General features: G+C 37.3%; 1 protein-coding gene across 3 annotated transcripts in view; it reads right to left on the reverse strand.

The window, feature by feature from the left end:
- Window positions 1–24,387, reverse strand: part of SH3YL1 (SH3 and SYLF domain containing 1) — a 54,619-nt gene that overhangs the window by 18,585 nt on the left and 11,647 nt on the right. For 2 of the 3 annotated variants that reach the window (XM_080387825.1, XM_080387826.1), the window contains exons 2-9: window positions 23,830–23,940; window positions 22,714–22,827; window positions 22,163–22,227; window positions 19,365–19,477; window positions 16,677–16,805; window positions 14,732–14,894; window positions 13,985–14,057; window positions 13,208–13,264 (exon numbers count right to left, since the gene is read on the reverse strand). In XM_080387825.1, the coding sequence (XP_080243951.1) occupies window positions 13,208–13,264; window positions 13,985–14,057; window positions 14,732–14,894; window positions 16,677–16,805; window positions 19,365–19,477; window positions 22,163–22,227; window positions 22,714–22,827; window positions 23,830–23,940 (825 nt within the window). The remainder of the gene's footprint in view (window positions 1–13,207; window positions 13,265–13,984; window positions 14,058–14,731; window positions 14,895–16,676; window positions 16,806–19,364; window positions 19,478–22,162; window positions 22,228–22,713; window positions 22,828–23,829; window positions 23,941–24,387) is intronic. The other variant, XM_080387827.1, reaches the window with a different exon arrangement.

The following is a 24,387-nucleotide window of genomic DNA, read 5'->3' on the forward strand; positions in this document are numbered from 1 at the left end:
ACTTACTGGGCACTTATTGGGCAATGTCCATTCTCAGGTTTTATCATTCCCTATGCCTGTCAAAAGGCCTAAAGCAGCAGCATTTTTAGAAAGTGGCAACTGGTCTGTGTTTAAAGACTTAAGATGGAAGTGAAGTAAGGAGAGTCAGGATGAAAGGAAGTGCCATATGAGTTATTAAACAAAGAAGGCGGCAGTATACTAAAGATGTCATGTCTGTCTTCTCTCAAGAGAACACGAAACATCAGCCAGTGGGGGTGAGGAAAAGGGGAATAAAGCAGCAGTGTATCGTACTATGTTACACACTAAGACTCTCTGAAGATACTAACTTTTCAGGTCCTGTATGACAACAAGATACTACATGTGTTAATGCCCACTTAGGAAAAATGTCTCCATGCAACTCTCATTCAGAAAGAAAAATAGTAGACCAAGTGTATCCTAAATACTACTACAAGCCATGAAAATAATTTCAGTTCTTGAGTCACACCACTATACGTATCAGTTCTTTTTTCAAACTAACGTGCTTCACCTTCCATATTCTTAGATCACACCTCTCAGCCTTTAACCTAAGAAGAAAGGATTTTATCTCAGCTTCTAGAGGGGAACAGCTACTTACAAATTTTATTTTAGTTGTTTCTGGACAAATTACAAACCAAGTGTTTCTTCAGTCTTACAAGTGAAATCTCAAATGTCCCATCCACGTTAAACTACTAATTTCCTTAATGACCTTTTAGATTCTGTTTATCAAAAGTAGACTCACCTCAGAAAACCCTCAGTATACACAAAACAACAATCTCAGATCTCACTAACAGATGTCTGGGGAGGCCTACATATGCACACTAGATTTGACATTTTATATCTACAGGTATTAATCTGCTATAACCAGATATAAGCAAAAATCTTTCTGTACAGATACTTGAAGTATGTCATATGCCACTGCTGATCCAATTAATCTCCAATAATGCTAATCTGATCAAAGGCCAGGAGACACGATATTGAGCAAACCATGCTCAGAACAAATAATCTCTTGCTTTAGCTGTTGTTTTGCCTCTAACTATGGCTTGTTTTCGGTAGGTAAACAAAACCACTTGTCTTTCTCTACTTTATGAAAAAAAGTTTCTTAAAATTTTCAAAGTATTTAAATTCAACATTGAAATCTGAAGACAATTCCTTCTTCATAATTAAGAAAATGAGGATGGACTTTTTGGGGTAACTGAGCTCCACTGACACTGCAGTAAAGCAGTGCTCATTAAATGCCCCCACAAATGCTGCTTTGTGCAATCAGTTACACAAACCTGCTCTGAACAGGGAGGGCAGGCACCAGTTGCTTTGCTCTATTCTACGATCACTTACAGGCAAAGTAGTGTCCCGTATTGAGAAGATCTGATGTCTATTTTGTTAGAGCAGCTGTAGATTTAAGGCAATTTCAAAATGTTCAAGGTACCTTGGATAACATCAAGGAACACCTGTATCATTCCAGGAACTACACTCTTCAATACCTCTCAGTATTACACATACACCCCAGTCCTAGAAAGGAGTGCAAACCCAAATGTTAAGCCCTCTTCCACTTCCACGGGAACCATCTCAGCAAAGCCCATTTTCTGAATTAGTTGCAGAGCTAGACATTATGTATTAGTTTAACTAGGTACATTGTCCAGGTTTCCAGAGTTACAAAGCCCTCTGGCTGATTTCCGCAATAACTTAATAACTAAGTTCTCCATTAACAAAAAATGGTGGGTGGAAAAAAACTATTACATGTTTAATACTTGTTGTTAAACGACAGTACAAAGCACAGTCAGCTACAGACATTCCGTACAACATATGCTACCCTTAATTTTGCTCCAGAGCTCCAACAGACAATAATAATCTGCTACAAATGTGTGTGCATGGAACGAAGGTGGTATACACACATCTAGAATAGACTCACAAAACCCAGAAAAAGGCTCAAGTATTTTTGACCTCTTCCACATTTCAGAGCATTTCAGACAGCTTCCATGTCACCAACTTGTGTCACTACTGAACAGTGTCATGTCTAGCAAATAAAACTGGTGGGTTTATTGGTGGTTGAAACAGAGAAGACTATATTTAAAGTTTAAGTTACTATGCAAATTAAGCTCATTCAGTATGAAATGTATTTCACTGGTTTTGAGTTTCTGGCCTACTAGGGAACATGCTGGCTCATCATCTTCATCTGCTGATGGAATGCTTTCTATCTTTGTTTCAGCACACTCAGCTTTTGCATTAAAGAAGTGCCTTTTTAGTCAAGCATCTGTGGATGTATTTGATATTTAGGATATAAAAAACCCACCTCCTGCTTGCAAGACTCAATTCCATAACAGTACTTTTGCTGATTACTTTTTGCATTTTTCTGCCTTTAAAAAAAATATTTAAATTTTCATTCAAACTGAAATGGTCCAATAAACTGTATCAATGTCAAGGGCTTTATTATGTTCAAGACTGCATCAATGCAAATAATGCCAGTGCTGAAATCATACTGCAAAAGCTGAGATGCAATGCCAAGCATAACTTTCATACTCTGAAAAATACAGTACAGTAATGAGAACCAAGCACTGCTTTATTTAGGTAAAACTGACGATTTGCGGACTTTTTATTATGTTGATAAGCTTCTCTGTGTTTCTTCTACACATACTGCGTTAACACCTCAACCTGAAAATGCCGTCTCTGCCTTTCGCTTCTCAAATCTCTGTACTGTGACATTCAAAAGTTCTACTAATGTGTTACTGGCACATGAGCTAGTTCACTTGATAGAAGTCTTAGCTTTTACCCCAGTCTGGAAAACAATCTACAGCCTCAAAAAAAAAAAAAAAAAAAAGAAAAAAAAGAAAAAAAAAAAAGCAGTAAACCCAACTTAATTCTATAAAGTTTCTGCCAGGTTCTTAGCATAATGTTTTGTGAAATACTAATTGAAAATTTATTTCAGCCTTGCAAGGAGAAAAACTTCTCTGCACTGTTTAGAAAAAACAGTTTAAAAGAAAAAAACCTATAGGAGACAAAGAGGTATCTCATATGGAAACATACAAAATAACATTAGGCACAAGGCCTCATTTGAAGTGTTGCTGGCAAGTCTCGTCACTGATGTTTAAAACTGGATGACCAGGAATAGAAAGCCTTTTTTCAAGGGGAAATGAAAATGAGTTTCACAGAATAAAACTCAGGTGAAAGAGGTTACTACTACCAGACAAAGGAGTAAGACAGAAAAGTATTTTAGCTAAAGAATAGGAAAGCATGAGACAAAACCAATTTAATCTTGCTAAGAATAAATTCAGATGAAAATAAGAAAGAAGTTTCAAGTCACTAAGAAAGATTCAGAAACTGCTTTCTGTTAAAAAAACCTGGTATCTCCTAAATATTTTAATACAAAGTCTAGCACTTTCATGATAACATATTTATACTATGTGAACATCTGCAACATATAGAAAATTCTTGTTAACTTTAGCTGGATTAAAGGGCTCAGGGGCTGCTGAAATCTATGCTAGGATTTATTCTTGCCACAATTACTTATTCTCATTGCCGTTATGTTGCTCTGCTACCCATACAGCCACTATTAGCTCTACCTATACCACAGGCTCCATCAGCTTGTAACTTCAAAAGGTTTTCAGCAGATGTTCCTTTCCTCTGCCAAATGGTGACCCAAGCAATTGCACTTTCACTTACAGTATCACAGGGCACACTCCTGTGTCATCTGATCACAGTGTAAACTGGTAGGAGAAAGGTAGATACCCCTAATTCATCACTGAACAGTTTCAGTAAGAGCTAGAAACAGCACAGATCCACGAACTAGAGCCTAAACTGGTCAGTGAAAATCTGCAACTTGCAACAACTGCCCTCATGAGGATGAAGTAATTTAGACTGCCACCATCACCACACCATATTCATGTTATGCTTCCCAGGCTAGCACAGCCAGCCTTCACTGAATACTCATTACAGCACCCCGGCCAAAAAGTAGACAGTTATGATAAAGTCCATGAAATGAAACAGTAAACATTCTGTAACTCTCAGTTACAATTTAAGAACAGTATTGACAGTAATCTTCATAATTTTATGAACATGATGCAAATGCTATGTATGCTTTTAGGTCAAGTGAAATACTGGATGTGTAGATGCTCCTTCACAATAAAAAGCTTATAGTAACTACATTTGTGACAAAAAATATCCCTTAGTTCCAGTTATGAGGAAATTCTGGCTTGCAGATGGGATTTGGCCACTAACTCTAATTTGTCCAATGTGCAACAAACATGACGGCGGATATTTTCCCCCCGACAACAGTACCTCCAGACTCTCTCTGCTGCCCCAAACTCAGCTGTACCACTGATCTCAAATCCTTCCTCATCCTTCAGTAGTAGTTGACAAATGGCAGAACTGGTGGAAGAAGTAGCAAAGAGACAGTCTGAATCTCATGACAGGGACCAAACCATGAAATTGTGTAATAGAACAACCTCTTCCCTTCTATTTTTTCCTTACAGAAGAGTTTTCTTTTTTCTTATTTTTTTAATCTTTTTTTGACACCTTACTTGCTAAATACTGAAGAATTTGCTAAGAACACAGACATGTATCACTGACAGGAAAGGGAGAAGAGGGGTGCAACTCTCACAGTGTATGAACAATTAATAATACCTCACTTCCAGAAGAGTAGAGTTGAGATTCTTAGAGAAACAAACAACTGGAAAAAAAGAGGGTGTGAAGGTTGCCTAATATATAATAAAATTGTTAATGAGAAAGAGAGACCCAATGGAATATAACCAGAGATGGCTCAATGGAATCCTTGCCAGACCTTCCCATGAACAGGTAAGAAGTTTCTTGAAACCATATATTTTCATAAAAGTAAGCATTATTACACCATTTCTAGAACAGCTATTTGTCATACTAATTCAGTTTATATTGGCATTTGCTTTGTTGATTTATTTTTGCAAGGCCTCGTCTTTCTTATTCAGGAACTAACAGTTTTTCCACAAAATGCGAATGACCTTGGTTCAAATCAACAATATCCAGCTGGCTGATCTGCACGATGTAAAACCGAACTAGCAGAGCCAAGATACATGCAGGTCCCCAGGTCCCTCCATGACAGAGAAGACATTGCTTTTTGGGGAAACCATAGCACTTAATTTTACTGCTCGTGGAAAATGTGGTTGTTCCATCAGGGTAAAAAAATAAATAAATATGTATCCCAAGAAAGGAAAGTATTATCGGTCTTCTTTTAGCACATAGTATAAAGTAGATGTTCAGTATCTTTCCAGGAACAGACATGCAGCATTTCTTCCCATCTCTTTCCTGCCCCTCACCAGAGATAAGGGGAATGTTGGGGACAGGATGTAGTGAAGTTTCTAGTCCCTAACTATCAAGACAGATATGTAAAGCACCAGCAAAACAATTTCAATTTCTTAGACCAGTGTTAACTTTCATCTCAAGTCAATCAAGCACAGGGTATTTTGCCGCAGTCTGGATAGAAATCCTGTGTATCTATCACTTCCTTGAGGTACTTCAATGTTCTGTTTGGCTTCTATTAGTATTAATGAAGCAGAATCTCCCATACTCCCAAAGGCTTTTCTAGATAAAAGATAGGAAAGCAATTTAAACTTGCCTTTGTCCTACTATTTAAACAATACAGAAAGAAAATACTATCTCAAGCAGTTCACAGCTTTGAAACAACTTTTGAAGCATATATTTCATACATATGCTAAAACATTGAGCTGCATGCTTTACAAGGGCCTCAGAGAAAAGACTTTTAACCTACACTATTTAACAATTTTATATTTACATGAACAATTTCACATTTTTACTGATGCCAATCAGAATTATCATCTTAATAGTGCTTTACACTTAAAAAATTAAGTAGAGATTGCATGGAGATTTTTCCTATGATTTAGCTTTAATTTCCTAATTTTTATTCTAAGCCATTAAAAAATGCCAAGAAAAAAAATATTGTTCCCTGCATCAGTATATTTGGTTCATACTTAGAATAACAGCTCTCTGCCACTGCACGCAACACATCAGAAAGACCCCAATTTCATTCTAGCACGTCTGACCTCAATCTCTCTGTGCTGCGTTGTATTTTGAGTTAGCTGATTATATGCAGTAAGTTATTTGTTTCAGTGTGACCAGTGAAGTCCTGCATGCTACATATTTTCCTCTCAGCTTGCCACAACATAAGCCATAAGCAGCTTGATTATCTGACTTATTACATTCACAATAGTAACAGTACGATCCTAGTAAAAGTGAATCATGGATAAAAACAGTCTCAAAAATAATTTCCTGGGATTTCCTGGGTTTGGTTAGTATTAAGAAAGAGCTCATAATAGCAAGAAAATTAATACTGTGGGGGACCACCAGATGGATGTTTTATTTTTCTGGTAACTAAATATAAACATGTCACAAGCCTTGCCACGAAAAACACAAAAATAGACCAAGCTTAGATAAAACTCTTAAAAAAAAAAAAAAAAAAACCAAACAAAAAGGCACTTTACTTTCCAGGGGGTTAACTTCTTCACGTTTACTGAAGTAGTAGACAATGTAATGAAGGATTATGACAGATACATCATATATCTCACTTTGTAAAAATTTTCTAAAACAAATATCTATTAGTCACACTGAGCTGTCTTACTGATTCTACAGTTCATAATCTGCTGGAGTTCCTCCTCAAATTATAGTATAGAAGGAACAGATTACTGCACAGCTTGACAAGGCTTCTTGCTTACAATGTGAAATAGTTCTACTTGATCCTATAGCAAATCTTTGCCTTTCTTGGAAAGGATTCATGAACTTAAGAATGAAAGGTGGCTTTTTTCAGTTCCAAATACATGGCACAGCACATCCACAGCACCTAAAGGAATATGCACACATGTGATTTTATTGGAGTTTGTTATTTTAACTATTTTATCCAGTTTTCAGTTATTTATTGAAATCAGTATTTTTTATTCACCATAAAAAATGTCTACTCCACTTCCCCATGAAGGCACACAATGGGAAAACAATTTCATTAACCAGGTAACTTTCTTACCTACAAGGAGTAACACCTCAGAAATATCACAGAAAAATACAGGAAATTCAATTGAAAGAAGGGCTTCCTTTATCAGCACTCCATCAGGTGGAGCAGACTATTCCATTTATCTCCAAGTTCTCATATTCCCATTAACGAACACACTTTTAAAAGTGTACACTCTACTGTCTATGAAAATGACTCATGGCCAATATTTCTGAAATATCAGCTAGTCTCAGTGACAGAAATAAATCATGTTTCCATGGATGCTTTCATTTGCAGTTCAAAAGCAAAACACATTTTCCCCCTCATTGTTAAACACGGAGTCTTCCTCCGCTCTTAAAAACAACAGGTTTTGGATCCCTTCTCCCTTCCAGGTCTATGCATATAGTGTGGTACAAAAAACATTTTATAATCTTATGGAACTAAAAGTTAAAAGCTTTTAATTAATTTTTGCTACAATTCAAGCTGCCAAATAAATCTTCAGAATGATGACACCATTTAAAGTCATCTTGATCCAGAACAGACAGAAGCAACAACTGCAATATTGACAGTATTCTAGGAAGGCAGACATTACACATATGTTTTCTGACAACAAAGAAAAAGCAAAAATTCAGGTATTACACTGGGGAAAAAGTTAGCCTGAGACCACAGAGATACCTGAATTTTATTGGCTCCAAAACTGATGAAGTACTTTTACTCTACTATTGTGGCTTTTAGTCTTAATTACAATAAAAATGCCCAATTCAAAAGACACTTATCAAAAGGAGATCTGGGCACACTTACATTTCTTTTACTGTGCAGTTCTTAGTATTTATTTTTGCCAAGGGTATTTCTCAATGTGGAACTGCATAGCTGATATAAATACCTGTATGTTAGATTTCTAGTTAATTTTCAGTTGTTCCAAGTAATACTAGTTTGTTAAAATTAAGTCGAGAAGCATATCAGAAAAATAAAGTGATTGTTGCAATACACATTTAGCCAAGCAAGCCTATTTAAATTTGCATGCACATAGGGTAATGCTCTCTTTCAGCAGCTCTATCTAAAATTTCTATTGTTTCACTACATTGTGTTTAAACAAGTTCAGCTGTACACTTAGAGGTACAGAGGTATTAATTAATGCACAGACAGCTAGAATCATGTTCACGTTCCAGGTTATATTTTGTCTTTTCCCTGAAATTGATCAATATCTTACAGGGTAGCAGCTCTATAAATAACAAGATCATAAGTCAGATGGAAACTGAGCTGCAGAACAGGCATGCAAGTAAAATAAGTGAAACAGGAGGTGGAGTCACAAGTAAGATTATGCTATTGCCCTCAGAGAGCTGCAAGATACATTTTTATTTTTTTAAAGCTTTTTACTTCAGAAGCATTCTATGAATTCTTAGTTCATGTAATTGTGTTGGCTTAGTTAACATGTTTGTAACTGGCCACAAAAAAACCCAAACCCAGCCACGCACACCATACTGTACTAACAAAAAGACATTCACACACAGACCCTCAAGTTTCCTTGACAAAAATATACTTAGGGAGGCATGAAAACCTGTCTTGAAATTCTCACTGCAAACATATTTTCATAGATCTACTGAACCATCTGGCATTCATAGGTTACCGAAAGAAACATTGAAATCATCTCTGAAATTATAGAGAATTGGGCAAGACCTGATCCCTGGAGAACTGTAACCATGAAAGGCAGCAGCTCTGAGAGGGATTTAGTCAACACAATTAAGTCTACCACAACCTCATGGTACCACCTAATCAAAAAGGGTTGACAGTATCTCAGCTGTTTTAACATAGAGCAGCAATATGTAAGATTAATAAATGAATAAATAAATAATATAAATGGTAAGGACTGGAGTTTAGTCCAAATTCATTATAGCTTTTAGGAGCCCAAACCTTATTGATCTCAGTGAGCTCACATCTCAGTATTCACTATTTGTAGCGCTACTTAAAATCTGGGAGGAAAGAGAAAATGACTTATGACAAAGAGCTCATCAATCTGTTTAGCAATCAAAAGAAAGATCAAGGAAGATCAAAAGGTGATTTGATTACAGCACAAGTGTCTCAAAGGGAACAAGAGGTGAACAAAAAAAAACCCTCTGGGTAGGAAAGGGCTCTTTAATACAGTGAAGAAAGCCACAAACATCACTGTCTGAAAGCTGCAGACAAATTCATATGGGAAGGCATGAATTTTTAATAACGAGTTGACAAATCACTCAAACCATCGTTGAAGGAAGGAGGGGTTTTTTGGCTTCTTAAAAACAGTGACAAATTTCTCATCTGCCTCCGTCTTCATCAGTAGGCTTGACATAGCACTTCTTTCAGTATGTAAGAATACAAATATATGCCTAATGGGGCAGTAACAATCTGTTAATATTTTAATATAATTTCAAAGTGAAAAGTTTCTGCTGAAAAAAATAGTTACAATTCATATTTCATTTGGTTTTTTGATAAACGTTTACTGCAATCAAGTTTGGGTGTGATTATTTTATGCACAATAGTCCTAAGAGTTCAATGTCTGCAGACAGATAATTTATTCAGTTCAAAAAGTCAAAAGAAAAGGGCTCACATTTTCCCCCAAGATAAAATTTAAAAATATTTGCTTTGAGTACTTGTGGAAGGTAAGAAAACCAGTGTTTCTGAGAGAAATACAAAAATCTCCATTCCTGCCTCAATCTGTTTCCTGATTGTTTCAGCATCTTAGCACTTTTAAGTGATTCTTTTCCAAACACGTGAACCAGTCCTTTTCTGATTAGCTGAGCTGAAGAAAAAGTGAAAACAATATCTGACTTCTGATTCTGAACAAATTGCCTGTTAATGATTCAGTTCCCGCCACTCTACCTCAGCTCCTACATTTACCAGCAGATCGCTACTCCTGCTACCAGTTCAACTGGCAAATTGCATCACTGCAACGTTTCCAGAATTGTACAGTATTCAGCAGTTAGGAGGACAGACAGGTAAGTCAAGTAACAATTTATCGACATTTTTGATTACTTGCTGCTCCATGGCAGAATCCCAAGCAGAAATAACTAGAAATCATGACACTAATGAAAACCTAAGTATTTAGGTTTAGATATTCTAGTGTGACAAACTGTCAACCTCATGTATCTAAAAAAATTGTCCTAATAAACTTCTTGTGACTCTACAGTGCCCAAGTAGTCCACTAAAGAACCACAAGTCATTGATGTTACCAAAGTAGTACAGAACTCCACAGAAACCTTCTATCCTGATAAAGTGAAGCTAGATTGTGGTAATAAAGTTTGGAAGGACATTTTACTAGCTTGTACAACATGGAGGGGACAAGTAGAAAAATTAAGCCAAAAGTCCCTAATTCTAGTAAGGGAGGAGGCATGAACTTTCATACTCATAAGCAAATTTAATTTCTTTGTCTGAACAGTCTCCAGAAAAATCTCAACTACTGTAGAAACTTCATACTTCACTGAATCACAATAACTGTATCAGCTATTAGTTATTGTTGTTGGGTTTTTTTTAATTGTAAAAAGTGTCTACATATTATTTTTTTTAATTTTTTTACAATTATTTGTGGTATTTCCAAGGTTCTGGAAACATTTTAAAGCATTACTGAACCTGATTTTACAACTAAGTGAATTACCTTAAGTATTATTCAGTTACATGAAAAAAATCTACTTGCATTTGAGTTCAAGTATCATACTATCAATTTAGAAAAACATGTTTTTCATTTAACATCCTTCTTGCATTTGACATAGGTTATATTACATTACCTATCTAGATAATTCAGGTCCACATAAAATAATTAAAAATGTTTCATCCACAAGTCTAGCTCTTCCAACTAATGAGAAGAATTAATTATTTCAACCTTTCTACTTTTGTTACTGTTGCAAAAGCAAAGCCTCATAACACAATGCCAAACAGCCCCCTCTCTGCTCAAAAGCAAGTCCTTACTACTGGCAACCCAGACAGGCTTGTTACTCAACATCAAGATCTACTCCTGCAGCAGCCACTACACACCAAATGTAGCTTCCTAAAGATTAGTTCCAAGCACTTTTTTATTAGTTATCTAAAAACTTTTTTTAAAAACTAGAAAGACACAAAAAATGTTGAACTTTTTTTTTTTTTTCAAATTACTGCAGAACATCCGTTGCAGCAACTAATCCTGCAATAAAGATTGGCTAGTACGAGTAACAGCTTCTGTTGAAATCATCTGGACTATAAGCAGGCAGGAAGAGATTATTGACAGGAGGTATGGCCTTAAGGCTCCTTGTAGTCTATCACCCAGCATTAATACACCCTTTGTTACTGATGTGAGAGGGACTGCAACCCTCTTCCAGCCCCCCCACCAACATGCATGTAGGCTACAGTATTGAGACACTCAGGGGAACTGACTTCAACTTTGATTTTTTCCCCTCTGATAGACCAATTCCTCAGCCTTCAGAAACATATACCACTTCTGTGGATTCAGACAGCATTTGAACTGTTACCTATGGAAATAGAGTCTGCCACAGAAAGCAAAATATACCATGCCAAGCTTGTAAGATCAACAGAAATTTACAAAACAAGATTTCTTGCAGAAAGTGTCATTTACACAAGATCCTACTGCCTCTTACACTGCTGAAAGATAAACTTGTGTATTTCTAGAAATCATTAGGAATCCTCAGTAGCAGACTGATTGAGTCTACATTTTGACTTCAATGAATCTTGAAAGCCATCAACAAATGACACTAGAAGATTTTTACCTTTTTACTTGCACCTGAATGGAAGAACACTCTTTTTAGTATAGCAAATGTGTGTGCAAGTTTTTCCTGCTGCTTTAGAAACAACTTCTCAGTTGGTCAGGTTTTTTTTAAGACTGGGAAAATTTAGTTTTAATGACCAGAAGACCAATTTTTCTTTGGTTTTGGATGACAGCTACTGAGTACAGATCACTAGAATCATCACACTTTTCATGGTAAAAGTGCTACAGCACAACAGCAAACTTTGATTCTCAGGAAGTCTCTGATCTGCAGAAGTCACATCAACAGCTCAGCTTAAGATCCTCCTATGCTGGTGCCCTCAACAGACACACACATCAATGCCACACATAGAGAGAAGATATGAAGGAGAATATAAAGACAATGACACATATAACATCTTAATTTTTAGTGAAAATCTCTATTTACATGAACCAAGAAATAAAAACTGCGTTCATGATTTTGGCCTTCAGACAACAGTGTTTAAATACTGTGTTAAATCACAGTACTCTGCCTGAAATACTCTTCACTGTGATCTATTATCAAGCTTGATTTTAGCTACATTTTCAACAGTAAAAAAAGAGAGGTTTTATTTAATTTTATTTCCAAGTAGTGCATGCAATGTATGAAAATGTGTGTACATATTCACATACATATAAACATATATATAAGTGTAAAATATGGAAGGCCTTGGTCATAGTAGAGACCACTTAGAAGAGACCACTAAAGCATTTATTTATCAAATTGAGAATATATTTCATGGGCGAATAATTTATTTCACCAAATTTAAAACAGCTAACAGTCTTTTACCTGTGAAAGATGAGACTCCTGGTAGGAGAGAACACTACAGCAGCCAAATGAACATAACCACTTTTGTTATAAAATTTTCCCTAACAGGTCACAAGTTTGCAGATGATGGGTCTCACAGTTCAAGAGTTACATTACAAATACTACAGAGTAAGATTCTCCTATTAGAGCTGAAACTGCTTTAAGCTTAAGAGAATCAGAACTGAACAATGAACAAGTAGTATCTTTGTAGTATAATGCAGTTACCTCAACTCAATACAAAAACTTCAAGGAGTGTAACTGCAATGGAAATCTATGTTTATGCCAGCATAATCAGATATGACCTGTGGAAGCACTTTTAATTAGAAGAGGAGTCATAGTACCTTGCATAAGGACTTGGACACAAGCTTGTTACATCAGCTTTCTTTTTCACTTCAATTAGGTGGTAACATAAACCAGCATTTTTCAAGCTCACCGAATCAAGCAAAAGAGCTTTGCTGTTCAGAAAAAGAACATGGTTGTTGGAATATAAAGCCTGGGAGTAAGATTCACAGTTACGAATATTTTCAGGAACGCATACAAGGCATGCATCTTATTTTAACACATGGACAATAAAGAAAAACACACATGGCCAGCTACTGTTAGATGTCTTCTACAGTACTTCTACGTCTTCTCAGATTCCACACTGCATTAATAAAGTACGTGTATGCTTAGTACTCACTCAGAGAGGCATAATCATTTGGAAGTTCAGGATACAGTTTGTTTGTATTCTTTTTAGCTGAAAAAGAAAATAAAGTAGCAAGTTATATGATATACTAACATATTGCTTATTTCATATACTACTTTTCTAATACATGTTCAATAGTTACAAAATTATTGCAGTTATCTAAGGAGCAGTACAGAAGAAACAAATAAGGGCCTTGCCTTATATCCTTGTCCACAGAAATAAATCAAGTTAACAACAAAAGCTGCACAGTAAAGCCTCACTTTCAATGAGAGCACTTAGGTAGACAAGTAACAAACTGTTACAGAGCCAAAACTCTGCCGCCTCTGCTCTACTGGAAGACCTCTACCTATTGAAAGGTAACGACAACCTAAAAGAGAAACTAAGTTTCCCAGAAGCCAGAAGTTTCTAGAAATAAGACTAGCAGTTTCTAGTAGGACTACTGTTTTTACTAAGAACCATTTTCATTGAACCATGGGGCTTTTACATATTCAATAAACATGAATACTTCCTTTGAACTATTACATGCTTCTGTAACTATACATACGCTGTATCTATAGCAAATCTGTCAGTGAGAAAGTTTGTTAATATGAAACAAACAAAACCTTTACCCTTTATCATTCATGGCACTATTCCAACATGCTTCCCAAGGAAGAGTATTAGCAAAATATTTTTAGAGTCAGATACTACTATAATAATTGTGTAACATTCCTTATCTTTAATGCTTTATTTTTATATAGGGAATAAATTAATTATTATCAAAATGTTTTTAACCTGGTGGTGTTGGTCTCACAGCAGGTTTAGGTGGCTCTGGTCTTGATGATGGCCTAGCAGGTGGGTCATTTACCTAAAATATACAAATTTTTTTACAAAAAGTCGTATCAGACCTGGAAGTAGATTGCAACTTCAGAGACTAGAGGTATGTCAAGTTACACTGAAAAAAACAAAATAAAATCACTTTCTCTACTGAAACTGTACGAACTTGAGAAACATACTAAAGAACTAGCGACATATGCATGACTGTGAAGTAACTCACTACAGGTTTAACAAAGATAAAGGTAAATGACTGCCTGTAAGTAACATCAGCATCTACAAGAAAACATGTTCTACAGTCTTAGTATTGTATTGTAAATGTGATTGAGTGAAAGACAGAAAAAGCAGGAAAATTATAATATCCACGCCAAACCTAGTATGCTTATTATTTGCAGATTATCTTGATTAGGAATAGTCAAACAAACTTTTCTGATCATCACCTCAGATTTTATTATGCACTATTATAAAAACAAGGGTATACTTTGTTATTCTGGAGGATGCAAAGCAAAATCAGTATCATTCATGTCCAAAAGAGCCTACAAGGGCAATACTTGAACGAATGTATTACTCCCATGCAGCATTTGCAATGTGTTCTGCCTTTAAGCATCCAATAGAGATTTTAAGAATGCCACATGAACATCAACATTACTCCTAGCAAGGAACAGTTCAGTAATAGAAAAAGCCTATGTGAAAAAGAGGTGCACAAACCCGTCTTTGTTCCCTTACAGCTTTTCCTGGATTATTTTTTTGCTCTTCATTTTCATATACTTCAGTGAAGGATGCCAGAGTTTCATAAAGATCTTCTGCTTGAGCAGGAAAAGGCACATCACCAAGTAAGATTGCACTAGCACGAATATCCTGTCCATAAAACCTGATACAAAAGAAAAGTATTTGATTATCATTACATTTCAATGTCTAGGTAAATTCATCTCGTGCCAATGTTTCCCCCAGGTCCCTGGCCCTGCATTTTCCTACTGATCTTCTATTGAAAAAAGACAGAACTAGTTCAATGCTGTACATTTGTAATAATAATTAATTGTAGCAAACTTGAATGCCTACCTACCACCTTATTTCAAAATGTTCTTTACGAGTAGTATTTTGCTCCTGGTCATGCAAGTATGCATCAACTAGACCATTTGAAAGCCAATCACAAAGCAAACTGAAGAAACACAGACCACTTTTCAAAACACTGTAATATATTCCTTAATGACATAGCAAAATGCCTTAATGGAAACACTGGAGCCTTAATTTTATGAATGGAGATAGCTAAAAGTTATTAACATGCTGTCACGAAGATCAGTGTTAGTCTTTGCTGTTATTAGCAGAATCAAAGTTTTCATAAACACAGAACACCGAGTGCCAGATGCTCAGAGACTCCTTATATTTTAAACTTAACAGGCTGCACCAAGGAAGCAGCATTCCATAAGCTGGCTATTTCCTCCAGTTCAGTGGCACTCTACACCAATTCTTTTTTTGTTGTTTGTTTGAAAACAGTATTTCTTATTATGCAGTGCATACCTCAATACATGTCTTCTACAGTACTGTGTTGGGTTTAGATGGCACAGTTTTAGTAAGGGGTAGGAACTGGTAGGGATGAGTAAGAATATGTGAGTGAGACAACTCTGTCAGTGCAAAAGGAGGGGGAGGAGGCACTCCAGGTGCTGGAGCAGAGATTCCCCTGCAGCCCATGGTGAAGACCATGGTGAGGCAGGCTGTCCCCTGCAGCCCATTGAGGTTAACGGTGGAGCAGTTATCCACCTGCAGCCCATGGAGCACCCCATGTCAGAGCAGGTGGATGACCAAAGGAGGCTGTGACCCCATGGGAAGCCTATACTGGAGCAGGCTCCTGGCAGGACCTGTGGAGAGGAGCCCACACAACAGCAGGTTTTCTGTGAGGACCTGTAACACTGTGGGAGACCCATGCTGGAGCAGTCTGTTCCTGGAGGACTGTACCCTGTGGAAAGGATCCACACTGGAACAGTTCATGAAGAACTGCAGGCTATGGAAAGGACCCATGCTGGAGAATTTCACAAAGGACTTTCTCCCGTGAAAGGGATGCCATGCTGGAGCAGGGAAAGAGCATGAGGAGGAAGGAGCAGCAGAGACGTATGATGAACTGATCGCAACCCCTATTCCCAGTCCCCCTGTGCTGCTCAGTGGGAGGAAACAGAAGCTGGGAGTGAAGTTGAGCCCAGGAAGATGAGAAGGGTGAGGAGAAGGTGGTGGGGTTTTTTTTTTGTTTGTTCTTATTTCTCATTATCCTACTCTCATATTAACTGGCAATAAATTAAATCAATTTCCCCAAGTTGAAGTTTTTTTTGCTCAAGTAATCAGTAAGTGATCTCCCTGCCTTTACTTCAACCCATTGTCATCCTATTTTGTTTCCTCCCATCCTGTTTGGAGGAGTGACAGAGCAGTTTGTTTGGTATCTGCTGAGTAGCCAAGGTCAACCCACCAACATACAATGTCTAAACATTCAGTGTCATCTCAATACCCACTGCAAGATGTCTAAATTGAAGAAAACTTTGTCCCTCAAGAAACTCTAAACTCAGCACAGTATGTTCTGACATCAAACTTTTTCCAAAGTGAATGTGTCCTAGTTAATTTTGCCATTGTGCCTTCAATGAATGTTGTAGATTTGAAGAGAACTTACTTGCGATTTGTTTCTTTCCTTTCAATTAAACATGTTCCTTCCAGAGATACACCTGCAAACAGTCCTCGAGATTTGCAGTATGTATAGACAGCAGCAGAGCTTCTCAGGGCAACATCCCCTTCTAGGTTTCTAAAAGGAAAAACATTTTGATTGACATTCTTCAATATGGCTTTGCAACATGAACAGCAATTATCTTTTTATTTTAATCCACCAAAAGTCAGCAAGAGCTTTACTTCCCTCTGTTCTTACAAACTCTACAGAACATATTCAAGTGGGCCAGACCTGAAATCTATTTTCAGTTCTTGTTTCAGACAGGACCCAGTTCAAGGTAATTTAAATTGTTTGGTAAGGTTTCCTCTGAAGCACAAAACAATGTTGCCTCATGTGAACACTTCACGTTAGAATTTCTCTTGCATTCAGAAGTCTAAAAATGGTTAACCTATGTTTTAATAATTTTTTAAAATGTTCTGATTATGTTTGTGGTGACTTGGAACTCTACTCAATATATCCAAATCCTCCTTGAGTTTATGGTGCCCAAACCAGCAAGTAAGGCCTTATCAGACCCCAACAGAATTGGAAGGTTACAAGTTTTGTCCTACATATGATCAGAAGATGTTTTCGGTCTGAAAATACCTCAGGCAGGCAGCCAGTCCAGCCTCCTGCTCAAAATGGATACATCAAACTGATATCAGGTTGCTCTGGCCAGTTTTTGAAGACTTCCAACGACATAGATTTCAGACATTCTGAGCAACCTGTGTCAGTGCTCAATTATACTAATGTTGAATTTTTTTTTCTCTCATATACAGTCAGAACCTTCCTTGTTCCAGTTTATGACTACCATCTCTCACTGTCTTGCCCTGAACGTCAGTAAAGAATCGGTGTCTATCTTCTTGGTGATCCCCTGTTGGGAATGCAGTTCTCTTAGAAGACCTCAAGGTCTTCTCTCCTCCCAGGTTAAATAAGTCTCATTGTTCATGTGCTCTGTGTCGCTGGCCACCTTGATAGCCATTCACTGCATGCAATCAAATTTATAAACATCTTTCTTGTACTGCAGGGCCAGGACTGAGCACAATATTCTAGGCACAGTCTATGAAGTGTCAAGCAGAGGAAAAATCACTTGCCTTATCTCCTGGTTACAGCTCTGTTGATGCAGTTCCTTACACTGTTCACTGCCTTTCCTGTCAGGATGCACTGCTGGCTCAGCTTACTGTCACCAGGACCCCAGCAACTTCCCAACAGGGCAGCCACCCAGCCTGGCAGGCTCTGCCTATGTAACTGCAGAGGGTTCATCCAACCAAGGGTGCAGAACTCTGCATTTGTCCTTGTTTAGTTTCATGAGGTTTCCTGTTAGATCTCTCTTCTACGCTCTCTAGATCCATAGCTCTGAAGGATGGCCATACCCTGCAGTGTATTAGCTGCAACCCCCTGATTCAGTGTCATCCACAAACTTAGAGAGGATATTTTGCATCTGCTCCTCCAGATCACCGATAAAAATATCAAGCAGAGAGGTACAACATGAATCATTTACCACTACTCTTCAGGCCTGATGGTCTGGTTTTTCACCTGTTCGCTAGTCTGCCCCACCCTGACACCGCGGCCACAACGTCCCAGCTTGGACTCAGAGATGTTGCAGAACAGCATACTGAACGCCTTTGAAAGGCAGATGACATTCACTGCTCTCCCATTCACTGCTCTCCCTGATCCACAGCTCGCTCTCTCATCTGTGGAATAGGTATCACCTTATCCTTTTATTTTGTCAGGAGAGGTGAAAAACTGCCAGTAAAAACTTAATCATTAAAAAAATAAAAGGCATAAGGAAGCACATGTCCCATGAGCACAGCCTGAGGCAACTGGGCTTGGTCAGCCTGGAGAAGAAAACACTTAGGGGGAATCTAACAGCAGCCTTCAAGTATCTATGAAGAGGCAACCAAGAATATAAAGCCAGGCTCTGTACAGCAGTGTACAGTAGAAAGATAAAAAGCTATGGACATGAATTGAAATGAGAAATGTTTTGACTGGATTTAAGGCAAAACTTTTCACCATGAGGACAGCTGAACAGTAGAGCAGGTTGCCCAGAGAGCCTAAGCAGTCTCCATCTCTGGAGGTTTTCAAGACTCACTGAAATAAAGGCCTGAGCAACTTGATCTTAAGTCGCAAGAGACCTTACTTTGAGCAGGAGGCTGGAGTAGAAATCTAATAAGGTCCCTTCCAACTTAAATTATCCTATGACTATATCATCTCATCCAACAAAGCAAGCTAACTTTACCACTTAAGGTTTAAAAGTAATTATTTGGTGTATTTTATTTACTATCAGGCAGACCTGCACAGACCCATAGGTTAATGGGAATAATAGGTTAGTCAGGCACAGTAGCACCCGTGCTCTTTATTGAGCCTGACCAAGCAGTCTCCTGAAAAAAAAAAAAGACTAAACCTCAGAACACTTTCCTTCTTCTAATAAATGCCTTTATCAGGAAAGTGGAAAAAACCAAAACAAAAGGCAACAAGTGACTGAAAAGGTGTAAACTACAGAAACAATATGGTCCAGTCAACATACAGGTTGCCCAGGTTGTTTTGTAACATATCCAAAAAAGCCACATCAATACCTATGTATAGCTTTAAAAGCTATCTTCCATATTTAATTCTACCACATATATATATCTACCCTATATTAGGAAGCATTTTACTCACCTCCCCAGAGGTCCAATTGCCACAGTAAGATTTCCTCCAAGTGTAAGATTCCCTCCTTTGGCAAAAGCTTCTACTGCTCTTTCATGATTCAATATTATCACTAAGTCTGAAACCTATAAAACATCAAATAAAAATACTACGCTTTTTAAAGACGACCGTTAGAATGGCACAGGATTTTGCAGGAAAACAGGTGGGAGTATCGAAGGTATTCCTTTCAGCAGATGAAAACTAGCTCCAGATTTATCAAGGGTTTAGTTCAAAGAGAATCTCTCATTCTCTCAGACAATTACTTCATTTCTTGTAAAAGTTTCTTTTGAAACAGTTTGATTCTTTTTCTGCAAGGTATTTTGAAACATTTTAAATCAAATTTGACTGAATTTTTTTTCAAGTGCTGATATGGTCAGTATGTGATAAACAACAGCTGCAACAGAAACCCTATTTTAATTCAAAATATCCTAATTAATCGATTTTTATATTCGACACCTTTTTCAAACAGTTATGAAGGCATTTTCAGATGTGAAGAGGGATCACAGAAAATAATTTTGATCCTTCCATAATTGAATTAATAACAGCAAGACAAAACTTAGTAAACAGAAATTATTAATAGTAATAAAACTCTCCTAATACTCTTTTCCCAAACTAGGAAGCATTTCAAAGACTGAAAAAGTCTTTCAAACACAGGCATGATCCTCTAAAGATCACTCTGTCTTACCTCAAAGCTCAGTAAACACACTACACGTATTAAACAAAATAAAAATACTGCATCAGTACCAGCCTGTTCGACAGAGTAGATTACACTTCTGTAGCTTACTGTGATAGATTATCTTTTCGACAAAATCTTGACTACCCAAGGACTATTGTGCTTATCTTTCATCTGAAGGACTTGAACGGAAAGCCAGGTTCAGAAAAAACTTTCAACTTACCCCAAATTCCAAACAGTGATAGCAGGGAAAAGAAGAGGAAATACCAGATTATTTGCAAATTAAGGCTGGCCCAAAAGTATTACACATAGTGTAAGAGAGGCCGTTGTTATCATCCCCCTGGTAACCTCCACCCCATCCCAAACAAAACATGGTTGACGAGCACTTTCTAAATCATCCAGGGATGGAGAGAAAATTTCATTCAGGATGCTGCTACCTCCCCTTACCCACAGCTAAAGCTAAATAAATCCATAGTAGGAAAACCTTCAAGGAAAGCATTTAGATAAAATTAGAGACCAATTTTAAAATTCAATTACCAAGTTGTTTACTATGACTTCTGAAATCTGTGATTTCCTTCTTGTTGTGTAAAACTGCCCATAAGTACTGCTACAACTATGCCAACTATAACCTCTCCTACAGGAATAAAATTCAGCCTGTTTCTAGAAGGTTTAAGTTTATATATGACTAAAAGAATGCTGATATTGGACTCTTGGCTCCCAAGCCACTTAGTTATTTCTGAACAGCATCTCTTGTCTAGAACTAAGTAAGATTGTATTATAATAGTGCCAGCAAGGAAACAGTATTTTGTAAGCTGACTAAAATTTCCAGTGAAGGGCACAACATTGCTCAGAAAAAACCACCCTCTCAGCAATAGCTTCTGTACTGAAATTATTGAAGTATCAATAGTAAGTGCTTATATTATCTAAAATATCAGATAGAGATGACTAAAGTTTAATAATCAGAGCATGTGAAGAGTCTGTTTCATTGTCATAAAAGCAAAAGAAACCCAAACAAACCCTGGGCCTCAAACTCAATGTTTTGTAATGCATTCAGATCCTGTAGTCAGGAAAACCAAAGAAAAACCCTTACAAAAATTAATATTTTTGCATTCACAGCATCCTTCAAAAAGCGCATAGCAATAATGCCTGAGCTCACACAGTGAGCAATAAGAAGACAATAAAATACTGATCCGTTGCTCATTATGTGAGTGCCACCTGACTGGCTGTCAGGACAGGGATAGCTGGTTAGTGGTAGAAGACACACTGGGGGCTGGTGTGGACCACCTCGACCAGCTATGCATGGATTCTGCTGAAGAGCTGAACACCCACAGCAAGAGAACTTGATGGCAGCATACTGTTACTTTGATTTTCTCTGGGAATCAGAACAGAAGCTGAACAGAAAGAAAAAAGGACAGGACTGAAGGCTAGGTGGGAAACAGGAGAAGCAAACAAGGGTGAAGGAGCTGTGAGGAAGAAGAGACGAGAAACAGAGGAAAAACACTGTCAGGGCTCAGATCAATAGTATTTCTCCGAACAGGCTGAGAATCCCATACTTAAACCATTTCTGCTGGCTGAAGAATGGCTTATTTTCTGTAGCATTCCTTCAGAGGAGGCACCATCAGTTTTGGTGCTTCCAGACAGAAGGGTGAACTCACAAGTTTGAGTGGGAAATGCAAGGGGTACAATAACATTAGCTAGGCTTCATTTTACTCCACCTTCAATTCTTTCACTGTTTTTTTGCAAGATGGAGTCCTCTTTAACAAAGCATTCGATACAGTATGAAGCACAGGATATTTTTAATTAGCTCCAGTTGGATTTTATGTGAACAACTACAGGAAGCTTTCCATCAGGGAAAAACTCAGTCTGCTAGAAGTGAGAAATTGAGGAAATAGTTGTTATGTCACTTCATTTAAATCTTTCCAAGCAATTAGACTGATAGTATCAAACCCCTTATTTTGTTTGTCTTGTATAAATGATTTCTATAATAGCTTTTTTTACACAAATATTCTGCTACTTCCCCAACTTCTAGATCTTTGTCAATGCATTTTAAATTCTTGCAAAAAAGTTACCAACAAGTATTTCAAACGCAAAATTGTACCTCGATTCCAATTTCAAATCCACCACCAAGGCCAGCAATTCCTATTGCAGAAGGAGCAGACCAGGCTGTCAGGCAAAACAAGACAAAAATCACATATTTTCTATCATGTTACAAGAAATACTAATTTTATTATTACAGTAGAAAAGTGCTAACAAATTCTCTATTTAAAACTATGTTCAAACCCACTACAATGGAATCACGTAACTATACTGGTTTATCCCACAAGAAGGAATTAAGGAATACAAGCTTTCATGATCTAAACAAGTCTTTGTTACAAATAATTTATCATAGTTGTCCACATTGGATATAATTCATTCTTCTAATGAGTTTTAAACTATATGCTTTTAGATTTTGTCTTTTTCTGCAAAGATACTGAAAGCATTTATATCTGGTCAAAAGTAGGTATAAAATTTTGAAAACAGCTTTCAAGCCAAACATTGTCATCTACTGGCTTGATTCCTGACACAACTCGTTTTATGCTATGAAAATAAACTATAAAGAGATTTTCTTTTCATTCTCCCATGAAGTACAAAAGGAAAACATCCACTTACTTCCATTAGGAAGACGAGCTAATACAATTCCACTTCCACCTCGAGCTGTCACCAAAAATCCAGCTTTGATAACGGACAAAACTGCAAGGCCTTTGGCTTTTGCTATCACGTGAGCTGAAACAGCAAAAGCATTTATTCAAGATCTTGCAAGAGAAGTTCTAAGAGAAGGGAAAATAAAACTCTACATTTAACAATCTTGAACATACGAGTCAAATAACTGAAGCAAAAGCTTAAAGAAAACTGCAAAAAACCTGAACTGATTATGATGACTACTCCACAGTCAATCACAAAGCTAATCACAAGGCACATCAGCCTGCACTGATCTCCACATCATCACAACTGCTTCACCTATTCCGGTTAGCTCATACTGAATTAGTTTGCTTATTGCCACGAACACTGTATATGAGTACCTTTAACAAGATAAACAGGCAGTGAATAGTTGACATCCACGTCTCTACAGTTTTTTGCAGGAGGGGAGTCTGAATTTAAATCACAGTGACACACAGCAGCCTAATCAGCTTATACCATTAGACAATGTTTGTGGCAAATAGTGTCATCATCCTGCAAGTCTCATTAGAAACCTTCTGGTACATAATAGTTATAAATTCCAAGCCACAAACAGCAACACCAGATGAAGGAAGATACTAGTAGAAACACAGTATAACAATTGCAAAAATAAAGATGACAGCAGCAAATGAGAGTACTTAATTACTATCATAGGAGAAATATACCCTCATCTCTTTCTTTCAACTTATTTTCATCTAGCTAATTCTAATAAACACAGATATTCAAGAATTAGAGCTACTATTCCAGGTTTTCTCTTAAGAACAGATATTCACAGGGTGAGCATGTCCATCCACCACTCAGGGAAGCCTTTCTGTGCAGATACCCTGTGGCTGTTAACATGCAAAAGATCTCTCCCAGTAAGTAATGTCTGCCTAGAGCACAGCAAACTGAACCCCTTCCAAAATGTTTTCACAAGTTATGGCACCCCAGATCTTCATTCCTCTCTATGTTATGGTCAGTGAAAACAGAGGGAATTGGTAGAGAGACCATGAGTGCAACACAGGGGAGTGCCGCAGGTTTTAGCTGAATAAAAACATTTTCTTTACTCACGAGGTATGATTTTATCAGGTCCATTTCTGGAAGTTATTTCTGTAAATTCTCGTAATATTTTGGCTGCCTTTTTAGCTTCTGACTTCAGGTTGGAAGGTATAGGGTTATTCACTGTAAAACACAAAAGAAATAAGAAATTGTATCTATGGTCAGTTCAGGATAGCTTACATAAAAATAAAACAGTGTAATTTAGATGGGAAAAGTGATTTTTTACAAATAAAGAGTAACCCAAACAAACGGCAAAACAGCAAATGTAAGTAATGATCTTCTGCATCAGATCCACATTTTGTCTCTGATTGCTGTAACAGAAGACACCACTAAGGAAGAGCACACAAGCCCGGTTCTGTTCTGCAGTCTGTTCCTGTTGTACTTCCTAAGAATCCACACTGGTTAACAGCAAGGATATTGGAGATACATCCTCAGTTGTTCCTGTCACTATTTATTTATTGGCTTATTGCATATGAATTTGTCTAATAACTTCTCAAACCTGCTGATACTCTTTGCCTCCAGAATTCCTGCAGCAGTGGTTCACTACCTGCTACTTAAAGAATACTTGAT

The sequence above is a fragment of the Falco punctatus genome, assembly GCF_963210335.1.
Source record: "Falco punctatus genome assembly, chromosome: 5".
NCBI lineage: Eukaryota > Metazoa > Chordata > Aves > Falconiformes > Falconidae > Falco > Falco punctatus.